The sequence below is a fragment of the Dreissena polymorpha genome, chromosome 1 (genome assembly GCF_020536995.1).
Source record: "Dreissena polymorpha isolate Duluth1 chromosome 1, UMN_Dpol_1.0, whole genome shotgun sequence".
Classification (NCBI taxonomy): Eukaryota; Metazoa; Mollusca; class Bivalvia; order Myida; family Dreissenidae; genus Dreissena; species Dreissena polymorpha.
In genome coordinates, this window is record NC_068355.1 from 162,654,767 (window position 1) to 162,677,133 (window position 22,367).

Sequence of the window (22,367 nt, forward strand, 5' to 3'; positions counted from 1 at the left end):
GTCAATCTCAACTATGCATGGCCCCATTACCAACCCTGGGGCGCCCCTGGGTCAAACATGCAGCATGGGGATACGCGTCGGCCTCTGCCACGCCATTTCTAGTATTGGTGATTGAGCCCAATTTTTGTTTGCTTCCAAAAGTAATTAAAACTTAAACTTTCCATAAAACAGGATCCTTATTAAGACATTTAATACTTTAGATTGGCCTCTCCACATCCCGAAAAACGACATCATTGCATATATAACATTACGAAAAATTACTCGTGAACCACTATATAAACGCAACGTATCAACTGGCTATTATAGCGTTTTACTGTATCTCCTTTACTAGGCCACTTGTGCTCCACATAAATTTCAAGTCGTTCCAGTCTGCTGCCCATGCAGTTGTTCCGAGTGCTTATATTTGTGCCGTGTTCTGAGAAAACTGGGCATAATGCATGTGCGTAAAGTGTCATCCCAGATTAGCCTGTGCAGTCCGCACAGGCTAATCAGGGATGACACTTTCCACTTAAACTAGATTTTCGGTAAAAAGGCACTTCCTTTAAAACTAAAATTACCATTAAAGCGGAAAGTGTCAGTCCACACAAGCTAATCTTGGACGACACTTTACGCACATGCATTATGTCCAGTTTTTACAGAACAAGACACATTTGATAAAAATTGAAACTTCGACAATCCTATTGGCATATGTCATATATATAATACATGGTTTGTAACGTGGTAAAATGTCCCTATGCATGTTTGTTTTTCTAAATATATTTTGATCAAGCTTATTAATGTACTGCAAACGTTCTTACTTACTTTTATTTAGAGAAGATACTTTACATCTAGATGTCAACTTAATGTTTAACATATGACTCAACATTCAGCAGCTATGGAAAGCTAAGCAGATATCCGTATATTACAACAATTACGCTGCCAAATATCCCGATACAAATTCGAGGACATCCTCAATTAACAGTATTCGTAAATTTATTATCAACTCTTATCTCGAGTATGGTGGTAAATTGCTGCACGTATGATTGTACTTACAATACACAGGGTTTTAGCTTAATGAAAATTGTAGTTATCAACAATTACCTTGAAATCAATCTTGTTCAGTATAGCTGTAAACAGTAACAAAATACTTTATTGCCACTACAAATTGATATCCGGAATAAAGAGAATACGGTAAATTGAGCGATATCGCTTATTAACATTAAAGGGACAAGTCTAAACAAGCCCATTTCTTTTTTAGTTTTGTCGAGTTCGATTACGGCAAGACGCAAAGAGCTGTCACAGTGATCGAGTTTTTCCCCGTGCGTGCGGTAGTGTGCGTTCGACTGTCCGAGCATGTCCGGAGTAGAACTTCGCTAGTCATCTGACAATTTAAAAAAATAACATACAACAAATTTTCACAAGAAGGAAACGTCGTATCTTTTCCCTAAAAGTTCAACGCCATATTAAAAGGTCATATGAAGGCATTATACAGATTTTGAGGTAAAATTGCTTTTTATAAGTATATGCTTACCTTTATTTGTGTATTATGTATAGTGCTTAACCGATAGTATTGCCCACATTTCCTGACTTAATTTATTTTACAGAACGAACAGAAATGAAAGCCTTTTTTAAGTCTCAAATGTATACTATTTTATTCCAGAGCCCTCCGCTTTAAGCACTTTTGAATATAATTACTAAGTATATATAAGTGTTCACTTCTACGGTTATAGTCTCAATTTATGTCAACAATTTTATCCTTAGTATTGCGTGTAAGACTTGAAACTTGGTTACACAGTAAACTATGTTACGACGCTATTTATGCATATTTAAATGTGTTATATTTTATGCTCTTGAAAGTGGAAGCTTTTAGTCGCCGATTTGTAAGACCGTTAGTATTTAAATTAAGACTGATATCATTTGAAAAATTGTTAAAACACATTTCGATGAAGTTTTGTTCCGTCTTACTTCATATCCCACCGTTCATCGTTTTGTTCGCCCCAAGAAGACAATGAGGCTTTGTTTTGTGTTGAAGAATAAAAAAAAAGACTACAAATGGCATGACTTTCCCAAAAACATAACACACGTTCAAATCTATGTGATATCTAGACAATTTTATAACAAACTAATTATTAAGTACCATACGAATATTATTTGAAAATTCTGTTATCAGGAACTTAACTTTTAAATATGTTTTTCAGTGCAAATAACATAAACATCTCAAACTGTGTATTAAAAGTGAATTATAGCGTGTGACATTATTTATTTATTGATCAGATTCAATCTGACCAACTGGCAGTAATCTGAATTTGGTGTAGTGGCAACACTTAATTTACATTATGGATTGTCATATTTTACTGAAAAACTCTTTGGCAAATTCACATTTTGATTGCTGATGGACATGGTGTCCTTTACAAGATTGTGTACTGGAATCTTTTTGTGCTGTTGATATTTTGTTAAGCCGCAGATTCCAACGAAACTTCAATCCATTTACGGGCTGGCGGGCATTTGGTCATTCAAACTAATTGTGAATTATTCTCATTCTGCAACACTTTTAATATTACCTAATGTAACATCTGTTTAAAGGTTGAATAATTCGCTATAATTTGATATGGTTTAAACTGTTCTCTTATAATTTACAGACAATGCTGCATGTGTGACAATTCAGTTTTAGTAACATAATCTGCTCCTCCTAAATGCTCACGTGATCGTTAGCTGCACAGTGATACGCTGTTTACCTGTCTTATAACCACGTGATCCTTAATACATTGTAACACATTTACATTTGGGTCACATATCTGTTGACTGATTACAGCTTTGGACGCTGTTTACTTCACTTTTGTTCGAACTGTTCAAAATCGTTTAATTTTGTTGATTCATTGTAAATTATAAGTCAATGTGTGTTCTTTTAAAATACGTTCATATACTGCAGGATATACATATTACTTACAATTGCAAAGTGCAATTCATGTTTTAACTTATTAAAATATGTCTTCAATTCTTAAAGCTTCTGATGACATCGGTTCTGTGGACTATTATTGCACTTCATGCTGCTACAAGAACTTTTTGAAACGTGCAGAGTTTTACTGTGAGGGGTGCCAACTATGTTATTGTAAAAAATGTATCCACTCTCATAATGATTTGTTTTTTCGACATATCAAGCATGGAAGAGATAGTGTCGATCGCTGGCCTGCTGCCAAGGATTTGCCGCAGCAATGCAAATTACATACATATAAACAAATGGACCTGTACTGCTTTGATCACCATCAGCCATTTTGCTCTAGATGCTTTTCCGTTGCCCACAGGTATTTGAATATTTTAACATTTGAATGACACGTTTTGGTCGTTTTTTACAAGTTGCTAAGCAGTATGTAGTAGTTGTTGTTGTTTCCGCTCGCTAATGGTAGTGGGTCGATATGTGGATACCTATAAGAACCAATTTGATCAAATTGTTAGCTTTTGTAAGCACATCTTGCAAGAAAGGGAAAGCTATTATACCACTAGAAGAAGTCCTCTTTGCTATGTTAAGTTATTCATAAGAAAATCGTTCAGGAATGCATTGATATTGTTCTTATCGTAAAGGCAGAAGTGTCAAAATGCATTTATACCCCGGTTACCATAATGCGTATGAACCAAAGGTTTGCTGTTCGACTGGTATTTTTAAAGGAAATGGCATGGACTAAAGTCAAAACCAAAGCAGCTTTAACATATCAAAATAATTCACCATTAAAACCCTCCTCATTAACAAATAGCACACGTGTGAATAACGCTTGATGGTAATGAAAATTGTTAAACAAATTTTGTCAATAGCTATTTGAGAATGTACGAAACAATAACATATTTGTTGAAATTATAATTTCTAAGGTGAACACAACTTAAGGAGAGTGTGAAACTCTATTCATCTAAATCTAATTAATAAATGAAACTACGTAAAGTTTTTGTAATTATGAAAATGTCAATTATATAAAAACAATTGATTGCCTACTTAATGAATATATTTTAAATTATGTCTACTAACATGTATTGATTTTAAACTTTATTATTTCACGCTCATCCGTTTAAATGCAGTGAACTGTAATTAAGTATCTTTTATTTGTTAATAGCTGCTAATTTTATGGGAATAAAACAATGTCCGTCAAAAAGGGTTTTAGCGAAAAAAAACTTATTATCCGCTTTTAACGTATTGTATTTTCTAGAAGTTGTTGTCCTTTGAATATTTGAATGGCATAGTCTCGAGTGAGATCTCAGGAATGTTTAAATAGTTTAGATTTTTGATGAATGACAATTGTCAGTTTTCTTGTAATGGACATGCCTATTTGACCATGTTGTTCTGCTTCAAGATACTTAGATACTTTTTATTTGCAAGAGAGATGTTATGAATAAATTAAGTAAAAGTTGATGATATAATTCATTTTCATATATTTTGTTTATTGAGAGGACGTGTGGTTCGGGGTACGTGCTCTGTGAGTATTAAATTATCGAACGAGGAAGAAATGATGATATATTTTATTGTAGTTGGACCGTATTGCGATTTTATGGAATCGAATTTCTGAGAAAATATATTATTTTCTCCAAAAATAAGAAATACGTTAACCTATTGAATTTGAGATTTTCATGCACGTTAATCACGAGCCAGGGTTAGATAACTCTAATATAAGTAATGCATGCATAAGGTTTTACTGTTTGTGTTGCTTCCATTTGACCAGTGAAATGTATTCAACTTTATATTGAAAGCCTAAGATTAAAATAAAAAAGTCTGGATTTAATGAGAATAACTTTTACCCTTCGACATGTGCATCATGCCTAATCGTTGAGTCCTAATTATTTTATCAGCTGTTAATTCACATTTTATTTAGAATAGGACTTTTTAATTGCCGCGCAAGGTTTTTAAAGTAATTATTACATTGTTGTTTTAGTTTATATATTTATTCTCGTATTGTCTTGCTAACGTGATTACATATACAATTAACGCATTTATGAGAAAAGGGAATTATCGGAGACAATCCAGCAGACTAAATGGTTTTTTCACATGTATATTATCAAGCATACTAAATGGTTTTTTCACATGTATATTGTATAATATACATGTGAAAAAACCATTTAGTCTTCTGGATTGTCTCCGATAATTCCCTTTGCTCATAAATGCGTTAATTGTACATGTAATCACGTGATATAAATATATATATGTATGAATGTATGTATGTATGTATATATATATATATATATATATATATATATATATATATATATATATATATATATATATATATATTAAAAGAATTGTAGAGTATATCACTGTTCGCATGCTGATTATAAATTCTACTTTCAGAAACTGCCGTGTTGAGACACGTATTCTTGATTCGGTGTTGTCAGAGCAAGAAAACAAACAGGCGTTTATTGTCCAGGAGACTTCAGAGCACAATGTAAAAATACCAAGGGATGAAGTCCAATGCTTTATCACAGGCATTTGTGCTTTACCTGATGGGGTTATCCTTGCAGATTGGGATACTAAGACCGTCAAGCTTCTGGACGATCATTATCAGGTAGTGAGTAACATAAAAGTAGCGGCTGCTCCTTGGGACATTTGTCAGGTTACATCAAATGAGGCTGCTCTTACTGCTGGTAAGCATATCCAGTTTATAAGAGTTAACGATAAACAGCTGGCAGAGGGTCGTTGTTTTTGTTTAGAAAAAATGAACGAGAGTGCAGGTATTGCTCACCACGAGGGTAGCTTGTTTATAACTTCTGGTACAGCACTGCACGAGTACGCGGATAACGGAAGATGGATCCGCCAAATGTACGAGGATACTTCACAACTTAGAACAGGTAAGAAACATTATCAATTGATACTGATATATGGAAGAATATCTATATGTATTACGTATTGTAATGACCATTTAAAAATCTCTGTCCATATTGCTTGTTGCTCCATCGTCCGTTCGTCTCTTCATTAATCCGTTCTTCAAACATCACAAAAATCTTTTGAAGTAATGAGCATGAAACTGGGTAAACATACACAGTGTTTTCCGATCTGTCGGTCTAATCTCTTCCCCTGTCTATTTATTCGACCATCTGCGTGTCCTCAAAAACTGAAAACAATACATGCTGTCAACTTTCTGTTGATTCTTTAAACGCATTTTCAACGAAACGCTATTAAAGTTCTTCCTAAAATTATGTTAATATGTTGTTTAATTTCTTATTGAGTCTTTTGTTGAAAATCAATGCATTACATATGATCCCCAAATTTGATAAGCATAATATGATTTAAACTGACAGAACAAAAATTATACACTAAATAATAATAAAACTTTATATGTGTCATTAATATTGCTGGGCCAAGCGTGAGGTTGAGCGCTCTAAAACCGGTTTAAACTCCCAATGCTTTGCATTGTTCGTTCCAAGGCGGTTACCCCAGCTTTATTCTTCTATGTGTGTATGTTGTTTTGTATTGTGCTTTTTCTTACTGTTTTGGCAATTGGTCAATAGCCTTAAAGAAAGGACCAACTAATTGTTTATAATGAGAATGCAATACTGCTCCAGCAGCTGGAGTTTCACTTCTTTATATTGTTATCACATGGGTAAGGATTATGCACATGTTTTACTAGACGTCACATGTTTTGTGAATATTAACTCAATTTCAAACACATTGATGATTATTGAACTTTATTGTGCAAGATAACTCATGCACAAGTATGGGCAATGTTAATCTTATACTGCGTAGTCGTAAATTTATTAAGTTGTTTACCAGGAGGAGAAACCCGTGTCAATTTTATGCTGTAAACGACTTTTTTGCTTCAGTTCTACTCAAATGCAGTGTGCCCTTACTTCCGTCCGTCCGACCTTTTGTTATTCTGTTTTTACTTCCGTCCTTCCTTCTGTCGAACTAGTCAATTGTTTTCGACTCATTGTTTGGTCTTTCGAATCCCATAACTTTCAGATATTTATTTCACTTGATTTCAATTAAGACAGTTTTATAAGCCAGTTATAAAACTTGGCATATGATAGGATCAGGATCAGCAGAGAAGGACAGTGGCCAGAGCAAGTCCTCACTCGAAGTTAACTAGAACTTTTTGACCATTTTTATGACCATCATCTTTTGTCGGTTAAGTTTAATCAACAGCTAGAGCACCTCTCAACGATTTCTTTTTTATTTTAAAAATGAAACAAAATACCATGTTATCCCTCCTTGTAAAAAATAAGTTTAAAGCGTAAACACAACACATTGTGTGACATTTTGTTTAGGTACTAAAGCAACACAAGTTTGCAAAAACCCGTTATGCATGATACACTTCTCTATGACGACCCTATAATTGAAGAATCATAAAAACTACACATTTACCTTGACCGCCTTTTACTCAAATAGTTGTAATCGTATCATAATAAAATAACTTGACAATCTTTTTTAGCGTATAAACCTGCCAGACCTTTTTTATGTTTTTAGTTTCTGCGCCAACAGTTTTGCCACAAATAAATATATATTTCACAATGTAACCCAGTAGTTGATAACATGTTAAATCTCATGTTTAATAATGCGGAACTGATTTACCGGGTATACTATGGGAACCCTCCCCTCATGCTCACCCCAAATCTTATGTACTGTATATTCCTTACGTTTAAAAATCTTTAATAACAACTTTCATTTCCTGTATATGTGATGCTCCATTATCAGCCCAGTATTAGGTATCCAATAAAAACGCCTAAAATAGGTGTGTGCGTGCGGAGGGGGAGAGGGGGGGTATAGACACTAGATGACAGGTTCGCATTTTACACCAAACTGATCATTATCGGACATTCATAACGACTCTGTCGGAACATAGTTACAGAGAATAGGAGGCACTATAAGCATAATTGTATGTTTTCAGTTGTCACTAACTGTCTTATTGGCGCGCATGTAAAACACCGCAAATCTAACAAGACGTAAAGTCCTCAACATTAGACGCATTTACAATACATTTGTGTTTGGCTACATCTATAAATTAGTTAAACGGAAATCGGTTAAAACGTAATGACAGCAAAAACTCACACGGACAATAGCTATCCGTACATTGTCATGCAGGCGTACCTCTACCACGAGTTTCACATCCCGACTTAAAGCTGTCTTGTAATATGGTTTGGTTTATGGTTTATTCAAGATACATTAGACATTACAGTCCATTGACTACACATGTATGTTGAATATATTTATACAAACAAAATGCATGCAGTGGTCATCAATAAATACTAGTTCATGGCATAATTGATCATATACAAACTATATTATGTTCTACACATGAATTGTTAAAAGATACACTGTATACGCGGACAAAAAAATCGCCCTTCCACTTTTAAGTCTGACAAAAACTTACCCGGGCATATAATCACCCGTTTAAAAAAATTGCTTCAGAGTCAACAAAAAATTGCAAATTATTTTTCCAAATAATAAGTTGATGCATATACGCCATTTTTTATTTTGTTTTAACTTTAATGCCATTACAGGAACATCTTTATAAAATATATTACACAATCCAATCTTTGGTTTCAAATTTGATTGACTATTAATAATGTTGTGTAATAGTTGAGATTTTAAGAACGAATTTGAATGTAAGCAAGTAAACATGTGCAGGCTTGTTACAAACATTATATTGAAAATGTATTTGTTCTTTACAAAATCATTTAAATAATGAAATCGCCTGTTGTGCCTTGCGTTTGAGCCTTTGTCTAGAAGTATCATATTTAAGGTTTTGTGAGCTGTTTCCATGTCTGATCTTATACCATTAATATGGAAGCGTATATGGTACACCCCAATAATATGGTCATGGCAGATATATACCAAAATATGAATACAGCTGGGGTCACCGCCTTGGAACGGTCAATGCAAAGCATTGGCGGTTTAAACCGGTAATAGAGCGCTCAACCTCACACTTGGCCCAACAATATTCATAATACATTTAAGTGTAAATAAAATTTAACGTCATAGCATTGTAACTCTAATCAAACAATAATAAAAGGGAATTAAAACGCATTCAATTTAATTACAATTTAATTACTCAATGGTATTACAGATACCTGAGCAACAGAGTTACAACTTTTTGACGAACGATAAAATGAAACTACAAACAAGTGTCAACTACATTCCTTCTTTATAGAAAAAGATTTAAAAATATAGCGTCATTAAGTTAATATTTCAGATAATCATCGCGCAAATACAGGAAGAAGCAGCAATAATGGGTGTAAAAATTCCATATTACATTGCTTGGTTGTTTATGTGACTGCTAAAAATTAAATTAATAATAATTAAATCAAAAAAAGAAACGCCTATCAGAGAGAAAATATAAATAAAATTGTACGTTATAAACCCAATGACCTATGCATGTAGCTTACAACTGGAACAGAGAAATAGTTATGACGTAATTGACAGGCGAAGACACAATGACGTGAAAAAAATCCAGGGGCGGTACTGTAAAGTAATAATAAAACTATTAATGGGGGGCTACTGCAAAATTGTACTACTAATAAAACAAGTTTAGTTGATTAAATATTAAGAATCAAATATATAAAAATAGTAATTCCATTAAAGCGACATTATTGGAATCAAACAGTATAGAGGTGTTTTGACAACTGACGACAGGAATGATTTGATGTACGTTTTGAGTCCAAATGTAGTTTTCATGCAGATTTGTTCATACGACACAAAGACACAATTTTGTTCAACAGTGAAAAATGCCCTAATAAAACAAGTTTAGTTGATTAAATATTAAGAATCAAATATATAAAAATAGTAATTCCATTAAAGCGACATTATTGGAATCAAACAGTATATAGGTGTTTTGACAACTGACGACAGAAATGATTTGATGTACGATTTGAGTCCAAATGTAGTTTTCATGCAGATTTGTTCATACGACACAAAGACACAATTTTGTTCAACAGTGAAAAATGCCTATAATATCACTAATGATTCCAAATTATAAGAGAAGAAAGATATAGTGAATCGAAAACCATCAAACACGTGTTTTTAAGTACATAATCATCGTATCCTTTTGATGAAAACAAGTTAATTGAATAGAAAAGTTTAATATGAACATTAGGTTTAACATATTTTAATTTGCGGACACGCTTCAAAACATCTCCGTAAAATGATGGATGGGAGATTCCATTTTTTAAATGCCATTTTAAAGAAACATTATATTTTGAAATTAAATCACCATACTTAGAGTAAAATTTAGCAAATTTACTTCTTAGGTTATGATACAAAAAGCTTTGTTTTAGCAATTTTTTTGTTAATATTAGATTACGATCATTAAAATCTTTAATACATGAACATGCTCTGGCATAACGTACCAACTGCGGAATGTAAATACCATAGGAAGGTCCTTTAGGGATGTTGCCATCTAGGAACGGAAAATTCACAATTTCAAAGTTAAGATCGTCCCGTTTGTCGTATAAACTAGTTTTTATCAAATTATTATTAATAGTTAAATGTAAGTCTAAATACGCAGTGTCTGTATTGGATATACACGATCTATTTAAGACTAGTTCTTTTGGGTAGATTTTATGAATACATTGTTCAAATAATGGATTATCTAAATTAAGTATGTCATCAATGTACCTACTAGTAAGGTTAAAACAATTAATCAAATCTACTTGCTTAGTTTTAGATAATTCTAACATAAATTCGCTTTCATAACAATATAAAAAAAGGTCAGCTATAAGTGGCGCACAATTAGTACCCATAGGAACGCCAATAATTTGTTTAAATATGTTACCATTAAATTCAACAAACAAGTTATCCAGAAGAAAAGTAAGTGCTGCACAAAAGTCAAGACCAGTCCAAATGATGTAATTATCTAATAAATGATTAGTAAAAAAAGCTGTTTTAGTGTTTAAAGCTAGATACAAACACTTCTCTCTAGCAAAAGTTTTTTCAATCAAAGAAACAAGTTTGGATTTTATTAAAGCGTGAGGAAGCGTTGTATATAGTGTAGAAAAATCATAAGTACTTACCTGTGACACCTTATATTTTTTATTTTCAATTTTATCAATAACTTCTAAGATGTTTTTTATTGACCAAAATAGGTTAATATTACTATTTTCATAAACTTTATTACAATATTTAGCTATATGATATCTAATAGCACTCAATGCAGATGTAAGATACACTGATAATTGTTTGGTGGTACAAGACACTGAATTAGCGATAAAACGACTTTTATATGGCGTCTTATGTAATTTAGGTATCCAGTAAAGTGATGGCAATTTCTTGTCAGTAATATTGACTATTACATTTAATTTTATGCATTGGGCAATGTTTTGTGGCAAAGAGCTTGCTAGTTTACGTAGAGGCATACTTTAATCTTTGTACGAACACGCGTCGCGTCTCAATTAACATGTGTTGAAAGGCACATCTTTCGACTTGGATGATTAAAAAATAACTAGCGATAATTATTCTCCATGACAAAAAGATGCAAGATCGTATATCATGTCACAGGTTGTGATTGTTCATGAACGAAGTCATTTTTATCTGTTGGATGTGTCTGTAACAATTATGTATTTCACGCATTTGGTTATATAAGTTATGCTGTGCTTTAGTTATATATACTTTAAAGATATAATAAAAATCATTGCCTTCAGAAAATGCGGAATATTTAAAACACGAAAATGACATTCACATAATTGTACTTCTTAACTCTTTCGATTTGTGTTAACGTGTTAGACATGGTTACACATTTGGGCATTTACAAGTAAAACAATAAGACAAAACGCTGATATATATTTCATGACACATTAATATTTTTTATTCTTACCATGTATGTGTTATTACCAAATAATAATAATCCAATATACACATCATACGTAATAAAATAGCAATACATAATGTTATTTTGATTGCTTACATAATTGGCGTTAATCTTTGTTTACAGTATGGAAGTGTGTTGTGAGTCCTGCTGGGGACAAGGTGTACATTTCTCAACCCTCCCTGCACAAGCTCATTACCTTGGACATGAATGGTACAATATTAGCTACATTTTACGACCCTGGGTTATTACGGCCATGGGGTGTATGTGTGGCACCGAAAGGTCAAATAATAGTGTGTGGAGACGCATCAGACACAGTTTTGCTAGTGGACAGTGACGGCAAGAAAAAGCTAGCCACTCTAGCTACATTCAGCAATGGATTGCGGTGGCCATGGTCAGTCTACTACACAAAGCACACAGACACCATCCTTGTTGGGCAATGGTACGACACAATTGTGGTGCTCAAAATAAAGGTATGCAATACTAATATGCTGAAACTAATTGTTAAACATAGATTTTTTAAGCGATGGAAAAAGTATCGGTTTTCTCTTCATTCGTCATTGTCCGTTTGTCCGTAAGTCTGTATATGGTAACTTAATAAACTAAAAAAATTATATGATAATGCAAATTTGCATACACAATTCGATATAGGTATGATACGTGTCTGGCTGACATTCAATATCTCTCATAACGTGAGGTCCGTCAAAAAACACGAAATAACCTTATCTTACGTATGGATTACCAAAAAAACAACATGCAAGCGATGACAATGCTATGCATGACTATTCATTTACCCATATGTGAAATGTCATACGACATTTTAAAAATATACTATAAAATAAATACTTCAATAACTTGAACCGCTAAATATTTTACGTGTAAAATGGGTAGTACACGTAGTGATTGATATTGTGTGACATAATGTGTTTGCTATCTTGTGGTTGGATTAATAAAGTCAACTCCTCTGTTTTATGTATGTCCGTATGTATGGAACTCTGTCTGAAAAGTAATTGCATACACTCAAAGACACACAACATTCAACATTTACAATTTAATAACTTTTCGCAAATGTATCAATTTCGTCGAATATGATCACATACATCACATGTTTATATCGGCCAAAGATACGAATTTATCCTCGATCCGATGAATATCATCAAAAGAGCAATACCACTCTAAAATATATAAAAAATCAAAAAGTCTTTAAGTCTCAAATTATCAGAATCTTAAAATATTAACTTTCAGTGAAAATTATAATTGCTTATAATCTCAATCAAATCTGCGATAAATAAGTATCCATTCCTTGTTGCTCATTTATTTCATCGAGAACCATTATCAACTAAATGCTGGGGCAATATTCATCCATTACCGAATAGTGGTAAAGTTTCCGTTGAATGCAGAGTGGTTAAGGTCGTGTTTTAACGCACATGTTTAACTCATACAAATGTTGTATTAGATGTGAATTTGGTAATATGTATGGCAACACGAACGTGCGTTATATATGATATGTATAAATTACACGTATGCTTGGATGATACAAACTTGTGTTCAACTAATTTTTACAACCGACCAAGTCTATATTCGTCTATTTGCACACCCACACTTTTTGATCGAATATTACACAAAAAGGTTTTTGATCATATTGTCGAACTGTGTTTCGTCATTTGGACCCAAAGTGTGACTGTGTTTAGGAATAACAAAAACTACTTTAAGTGTTAAACGACTTTTGTCAAGGTGTGTTTCGATCTTTGATTGTTACACTTGTTGATTCTCAGAATTGAAATATTCGGTTCAATATAAAATATAAAACCTTACTACGGGCCAAATGGCATGGTGACGACCAGCAAGGCAGCCCTAGGCTGTATCCTAGAACTCAGACTCTAACTGCGATCCACTTACCTTTCGGGGCTTCCTGGCTTGTCAGTTTAATGTGATGTTGCCCTTAGTTGGGGTTTCTGTTTCTTACTTATTATTCTCATGCTCCTATAGGATGTTTTTTGTACAGTTCTAATGCTCCTAGATAGTTTGAAAATGCCACAGATAAAGACCAAATATCATACATTTTAGCTCGACTACTCTTCGAATAGTTTTAGATATAATACACATCCATATGTCGGCGTCGACTTTATCATCGACGTCCGCGTAGTGCAAATGTTAAAATTAACGTGCAACAACACTATATCCCTGTTTCTGCAACATGTATTCTGTTGAAACTTAACATATTTGTCATGGGTGTAGCAGAATATTGTCCCCTTTGTATTAAAAAAAATCTAGTTAAAGTTTGCAAACGACTACTTTATATCTCTTTATCTACTAGAAATAATAACCAAAGGTGTACGTATGTGTTCAAAGGTCGTCATGGAGGCTCCTTATGACCAAACGTTTAAATTTGTCTTGACCCAAAGAATACTGACAAACGAGAAGAGGATAACATAGGGTAAATTATCAAGGGTCACAGCTTCGACCTTCAATTAAGAAAATAATTCTCCTGTTTAATTATAATATTGAAGCCCATATATTTTTCAGACGGAACCTGGTGCACTGATTGCCCCTAAGATTGAGTCTCCAACTGATGCACTGATTGCCCCAAAGATTGAGTCTCCAACTGATGCACTGATTGCCCCAAAGATTGAGTCTCCAACTGATGCACTAATTGCCCCAAAGATCCAGTCTCCAACTGATGCACTGATTGCCCCAAAGATCGAGTCTCCAACTGATGCACTGATTGCCCCAAAGATCCAGTCTCCAACTGATGCACTGATTGTCCCAAAGATCGAGTCTCCAATTGATGCACTAATTGCCCCAAAGATCGAGTCCCCAACTGATGCACTGATTGACCCAAAGATCGAGTCTCCAACTGATGCACTGATTGACCCAAAGATCGAATCTCCAACTGATCCACTGATTGCCCCAAAGATCGAGTCTCCAACTGATGCACTGATTGCCCCAAAGATCGAGTCTCCAACTGATGCACTAATTGCCCCAAAGATCCAGTCTCCAACTGATGCACTGATTGCCCCAAAGATCGAGTCTCCAACTGATGCACTGATTGCCCCAAAGATCGAGTCTCCAACTGATGCACTGATTGCCCCAAAGATCGAGTCTCCAATGACAAGAGACATAAAAGGATTGTATGAAATATGTAAGTACAATTTGATTGCGAATGTTTTTTTATTGTGTGAATGAACATATATTTTAATTTTTTGTAATTTGTATTTTTCCTATAAACTGCAAATTTAAGTTTTTTAACATATAGTGTTTGCTGCATTTCATATTTTTGATCAATGGCCTAAAGAAAAATGTCAGCATGTAAAAAACATGACTTTTTCTACTATATAAGTATATTTATTGCATTTAATAAATGTGTTGGTTCACTCTGTAATTCAAAATACAATTAAAGATAATACGACGAATATTCATAATGGTAAAGAAAAAATTGGATGTGCGCCTAGACTGCAAGAAATATAACTATGTGTTTAGAAGTTGTTTGCCTTGGTGTTGTCTTGTTTAAACCAAAATTCCATGGTATTATTGTAGAGCGCAGATCAGAATAATAAAGTATTGATGTATTTAGATGAAACTTTATAGAATTCTGAGGAACTTTTTCCCAGTTCAATTGAGGACATTTAGTTTGTTAAGATTTTCAACAAATAAATACAACTTCGCACTTTTAAACACATTTTGATTTAATATAGATCCTGATAATATTGTTGGATTGAAAGGATACGTCTGGGCTATTGGCACTTACTGTGGCACCACTTGATTTTTAAGGCCATAAACTGCTTAATGACATGCTTTATTGTCCCCTACCGGTTTCACCGGAGGGGACTTATGGTTTGCGCTCTGTCTGCCAGTCTGTCAGTCAGTCAGTCAGTCAGTCACACTTTTCTGGATCCTGCGATAACTTTAAAAGTTCTTAATATTTTTTCATGAAACTTGAACATGGATAGGTGGCAATATGGACATTATGCACGTCATTTCATTTTGTTCCTACGTCAAAAATTATGGTTGCTATGGCAACAAATAAATTAGTATAACTGCTGAAAATGGTGGTTTTCTGGATCCTGCGATTACTTTAAAAGGTCTAAATATTTTATTTATGAAACTTAAAACATGGATAGATGGCAATATGGACATTATGCACGTCATTTCTTTTTGTTCCTACTTCAAAAATTTTGGTTGCTATGGCAACAACAAAAAATCTGACAATGGTGGAATTTCTGACAATGGTGGAGCCGGTAGGGGACTATATTGCTTGGCAATAGTCTTGTTATACAATAGTATGTTCCTATATTCTCTAGATAATATTTTTTAAATCATTCATAAATTTACTGTTTGATATACGGACATTTTTATTCGCATTCCGTATACAGATATTTTTGTTCAACAATCAAAGCACAACAAATTGAGCATTGTGCTTTCAAAACATAGATGTCTTCATTCATGATTTTTATTTTCAAATAAATGCTTCCGATCACAGAAATCAAATATATTTTTTTGTTTCTATAAGAGAGTGCACGATTTCATTTTGCAAGATTATTATATTGCGTTTTTTTTACTGATTCTAGTACAAATCGACGTCATGGTCGAATGTAGATCGGACCTATTCCCTTTATTCAAACGTGGTTGTGGAGCTCTACAGGGTATTGTTACCCGAGGAAAAAGCATTCTTGAAAGACCTGTTTTTAGTGAGAAAGAGAGCCAGATGGTAAGCACACGATCAGTTTACGTATACACCACTTCTGCCTTGATGGAAGACTTGAAAGCGGATTGCCAAGAGCACTTATCTCCTGTAAAAGATTTCAATTTGCAAGAGCTAAGAATTATCTTTCCTGCATTACTGATTGTTACCAAGGACCAGCATGACAAGATTAAAAAAAGTTTCAGCAGCATAAATGAAGACATCACTAGTTTGGGTGTGCTGTTTGTTGACAAAGAACAAAATACAAAAGACATTTCCCAACAAGATACCACAGACAGTTCCGAAAAAGTTACAAAGGACATTTCCGAAAAAGATACAAATGACCTTTTCAAAAAACTTGGAGTACTTCAAAGCGTGGCAGCACAATCCCATATCATGGTTACTGCAGATCATCTACTTGAGCGAGCGATATTTGCAGTTTTAAAGAATCTTATGGAAAAGTGTTTAAATACATATGGATCACCCAAAGATATGCCTGGTAAGCTTTTAAAATATATGCGTTTTCAATTATATTTTATTTAACATATATGTGCTAATTATTTAAGTGTATAATTGATCTTTCGCACATGCGGACGGTGGCGTCTGTTTTCCGCTTTAGAACACATAAAGAAAATTAACTTGTTTTTAATTAACCTCGTGTATTACTGTAGAATGTTCAAATCAATATCATTTTTAGTAGTACAAATTATAAAATAATGGTTTTTCATGCAAAACTTAATTTGATAGTAACGAATTTAGTTCTTGCAACTTATGTCTAATTCGACATGTTATGTGCTTTCATAAAAAATCGCCATTATTTGGTTCTTTATTATCAGCCCGATAAGGTTACATGCTGTAAGATTTATGTTCGTGTACATGACAGGGGGTCAGGATGTTTTAAAGTTGATTAAAAAAGGTTCCCACTTTCAGCCTACTTAGAGTACAGGCCATCGAATATGCATTCATGCACGTGACCAAACACCAGGGTGGCGATAAAGCGCTGCTCTTTTTTGACAATTTTAAGAGTTTTACCGGTATTTGACCATAGGATACTTTGGAGACCGTGGTATTGTTTACAAGAAAGACTATATTGCATGCCGTCTTGATTACATTTGTGGACGGGACAAATGGGTTAGGTTTGCGAAAGACGCTGTTGTAATGTTAAGTTATGGCGAATTTAACATACCTGTTTCCGAAAGCAAGAGTTTTTCCCGTATACGTTCTTAAGCCTTGTTGAAGATCTGATACTGTCCATCAAGCGGACTAGGTTACATGACACCTAATTTATAATCGTGCTCGTGACTGGGGTCAGAATGGTCGATAAAACTGCTTATTTTTGACGATTTAAGATACTCATATCTGTCGCAAAAGTATTGTCACTTATACTGCCATATGAAATATTTGAGACGTTTGCTACATTATATTATCTTTACTAGTTGACATACTGTTTATGTTATATTCTTGCTCGTAACAAAGAGTCGTGGTGGTTAAACGCTGTTTAAAGCTACACATAACCGGTGAAAAAAGTTTTCACCGTATACCGTCTGAAGTTAAATTTGAAACCTTGATACTGTATATCAGTCTCACTAAGTAACATGCTGTTGAATGCTCATTTATGACAAATTTAAAACATACAGTTCTGCTAACGTGTATCGACCTATGTTACATTAGAATTATCTTAGTACTAACTTTGTGAAATGCCGTCATTTTTGCACGTGAAAGGGAAGTTCGAACCAACACGGAATTGTAAGGCTTATTTCTGACGGGTTTAAGATACCTAGTTATCCCCGTATGTTGACCTTTTTCACGTTTCAGATCATGACACGGCTTTCAGTTTGTTTAGGCGCCAATCTGTCTTATTTATATTCGTGCACGTCCAAGGCCTTAGTAATGTTAGCCTTACTGAGGGATATGGCGTGTTAGTCATGTTTGTAAATGGGATATATGATAAGGGTGGCGTTAATACGCTTTTTTGTGTGTGTTTTTATTTTGTGTTATTTTTATTTTATTTTTAAGTACTTCTTTTTACCAAACATGATGTTTACTCGTATGATGAAGTGTTTGACTTTGAAGACCTTCCAGTCTGGCTAAATGACATGCCATCTAATTTGTATAAGTGCTTGTGACAGGGATATCAGTAAGCTCTCTCATGTTGCTTGAAATTTTACTTTGGGCTGAATTTATTGAATTTATATCTCACTAAAATGCTATTCCGTCATAAAACGACTGTTTTCATGTTGGAGACATTAGAACGGTGTATACTGTTTGTAATTGACTTGCTTTCTAATTAATTCATAATAGAAAAATAGCGCTACAAAAGCATTTTCATGCTTATTTCAAGCAATTGTAGATGCCCATAGCTGACATTAAAGAGTTTTTCCCTTAAGGGCCGTTTATCAGTTTTGAAACCCTTATTACTGTCTACCATCCTGTAACGGTGGCATGCCAAATGTCAAATTATTTAACGTAATGTTATTGTAAAGCTTATTTCTTGCAACTGTTATTTACATACATAACATCGTGTTCATTTAAGTAGCATTTGTAATAAATCAGATATATCTATTGCATCTTCTAGTTCTTTGTACGTCTGCTAACATACTTTAGTACAACTGTTCCACAATCTGCTCATAAAAGTGTAAGACAAAACATTTCTTTTGTTTTATATACTAGAAAATCAAAATCACTCATAAACGAATTCGTGTGGTTATATTAAAGGCTCTATAAAGGTCACGATCCGTAATTATTTACCGATTTTTAATTATTGTTTTTCATATTTTATTTATAAAGGTTATCAAAAAACAATATGTATATGCAATTGGACATTACCAAACAAAAATAAGCAATGCAAATTGTTTTGAGCTCAAAATAGAGTGTCCTCCAAGTCAATTGTGGTTACAAACAATCAGTTTATTTACATCGCTGTTTACTCGGGATGTGAAAGTGAAAGTCACTCAGGTCACCAAAAATATTTCGTTGATTTTCAACGTTTTCCGGTATCACTCACAAAGTTGGTCACTTCTAAATGGTTAAAACGTTTGTAGTGATCTAATAAGTAACTTTCTGCTGGTAAGAAATTGTTTAAAACAGAATTAAAATTTAATTTTCTTTCGGCTATTTTTAGCATACGTAAACGCTTTGAGGCTACACATCACGTTAGTTGCAAAGTTGTAAACATTTCTACCAATTATGAAACGGGTATATCTTCCATAAGTCTTGACAACGTTGCACTTAAGCTATGTTATGAGCATTTTTTATGCACAGGAAACTGAAATCCGGTAAAAATTAGACCAGTTTATATGCATAATAATTTAATTTCTCACCTTTATAGAGCCTTTAAAGATAAATGACTCAAAGTGGCTTTAGTAAGATTTTGTATTTAAATAAAAACAGTACACTTATAAGACTTTGATCGAAAACAATATTATATAAACTATGCGAGAATACCAATTTGAAACATATATAAGCTTTCTGGCATACAGTAGGCATATAGCTTGACATGTTTATGGAACAATCGGCACACCAAAATCTGTTTATATTTTTTTTTGTCTACGATTGGGTCTAGAAGGCTTTGGGAGATTTCATCATGTTCTAGGTATTGGTTAATGATGCTTATGTTTTTGTGAAGTTGCGTGTTTTTATACCAACACATTTAATAATAATATTTCAGACAGTGAGAAGAAAAAAACATGGCAGAGTATTTATACATACGCACGGACAGCATACAAGAGATGTAAAGTTCCGACATTTGAAAGACTTACCTTGCCCGAAATTACTTATAAATACCCGGAAAATATTGACAATGTAGGTAGAAATAGTAACAGAAACAACATATGAATTCGCGAGTTGATTTGTAAGATTGTTCAAAATAAGAACATAATATGTCTGTAACTTCTTAACATGTTTACTGAAAACTGTGTGCATGACTTTCGGGCTATTGTGTGTGGTCACTGACGAAAGTCAATGACTCTGACATGATATTTAGCGAAAGTATACAACTTGTTTGACAAACAAGATTCACGTTGAAGTGTATATACTGTAACTACTATATCAAGGTTGTTGTTGTAGCTGTTGTTGTTGTATATAGTCAATCACAATTCAAATATGTTATAAATATCATTAACATAAAATTTGACGTTATTTTAGGTTCTCAGAAGTGTTCTAAAAATTAAAGGGGTGCTTGGTTGCTCGAAGGATATTGGATATCTTGAAGTTCTTATAGACAACGAACAAGATATTGATGAAACCACACGTAGAATACAAGAGCTACTTGAAAATACAGACGTAAAATGCAAAATGAGTTATGGGAAGTTCCGAAAATTTCTTTCCAGCGGAGAGGGAGTTTTTAACGGAACAATGGGAGGTTTTGCACAGAAGTTTGCTGACCCTGAAAACTCGAACCTAGTTGCTCTCATCTCTCGACATGTTGCGATGGCTAACATCCAAGACTCAACTGTTTTTCTTAACGTTGATAATATGATAATGGGTGGAAGACAGATTATTCCTGAGGAACCTGAAGTTGATATTTTCCCAATTGACGTATATACCGGTTTTTTACAACAGTGCAATACTCGATTTAGAACTGAAGACGGAATGCAGCTTTTGCATGGAAAACTACTTCAACTGGAAGATGTTGAAAATTGGATAGGAGAACCTGTGTATATATGGGGAGCGCAAACTTCTCCTGGTTTAGGAACTCTTGCAGAAATAAATATGGACGTACCTAATGGGTTTGGGATAAAGATTCACGATCGCAATTATGGTCATTCATTCTGCATAGATGGTGACAGCGGCGCTATGGTGTGTGCTACTGACAGTAGTGATGGCACTGAGACGTTGTATGCTATTGCAATGGTCGTAGGAAAATTTATTCTGCAAGATCCACATCAACCAGAAATATATAATGCTTGTCTTCTTAGTGAAGCCTTCAAGCAGTTTGAGAACTCATATGGATCAGCATTTGAGTTATGCAGTGATGATGCTTAATATACTTTGAAGGGATATGCTAATTTCATAAAACGTGTTAACCTAACACAACATTTCGTTGACATTCAAAATTATGTTGTGTTAATATAAACAGTCATATATTTGTCATGTAAATTTTGTTTATGTTCCCTAAACTTGCACTTGCCTATTTATTCGTGCTTTTGTAACAATGTGTGCGCTGTGTTGTGTGTTGTAATCCAATAATCAAATACATGCAGTTGTTAAAAGTGTGTAATCCCACCAAGCTTTTGAAGCCGTTGGAGTGGTAACATTTAAAGAAACAAATGTATACGTTTTTTACTTAAAAAACATTCCTACTACTTTTCGAACTTTACTGCAAGATAAGAAACATATATATATATTCAAAAATGGTATCATTTGGCGAATACCAAAATGTTATAATATTTCAGTTTTGTTATAAAATTATATTTATCTTTCTGAAATAAACATAGTGCAGCTAATACCATTCGCATTCTATAATATACTTTTATTTGACTGATGCAACGAATATGATATTTTTATGAAGGCTATCCATAAAGTTAATTTACATACGACGATAATAATGTACAATTTAGTTGTACAATATATTAACTATATCTATATAATCTAAATAACGTGTAATTGTCTTTTAAATATTCTTAACCCTTTTTCATGTACATTTCATCACTATATATACAGGAGGTAACACGTACAATATTCTTTGATATTTTTCAATTGTTATTGCAATAAACACATCAATTATGTAAGCAAAGTATCGAGACACGTTAATTGTATATGAAGTAACAATTAAAAATGTATTAGAAGAACAAAGAAAGAAATTCAAATGTTTTGCTCATGTCATGTTGTTTTCTTTCAAGAGAAGTTCTTAAACAATGGCATTACGTTAGCCGCTGTAACGGAGAAAATTTGGTAGTTTTGTGAACATTTAACTGACTCCATTCAAAAAATTGTTT

At 33.6% G+C, this 22,367-nt stretch overlaps 1 protein-coding gene across 1 annotated transcript; it reads left to right on the forward strand.

Annotated features, from left to right (window-relative positions):
• The first annotated feature begins 5,669 nt into the window (after window positions 1–5,669).
• LOC127863506 (uncharacterized) lies at window positions 5,670–21,908 on the forward strand. The gene is made up of 6 exons (XM_052403084.1): window positions 5,670–5,802; window positions 11,877–12,223; window positions 14,277–14,892; window positions 16,319–16,930; window positions 20,099–20,232; window positions 20,575–21,908. Exons 1-6 carry the CDS (start codon window positions 5,670–5,672, stop codon window positions 21,412–21,414), a joined length of 2,682 nt encoding a protein of 893 aa, XP_052259044.1. The 3' UTR covers window positions 21,415–21,908.
• The last annotated feature ends 459 nt before the right edge of the window (window positions 21,909–22,367 follow it).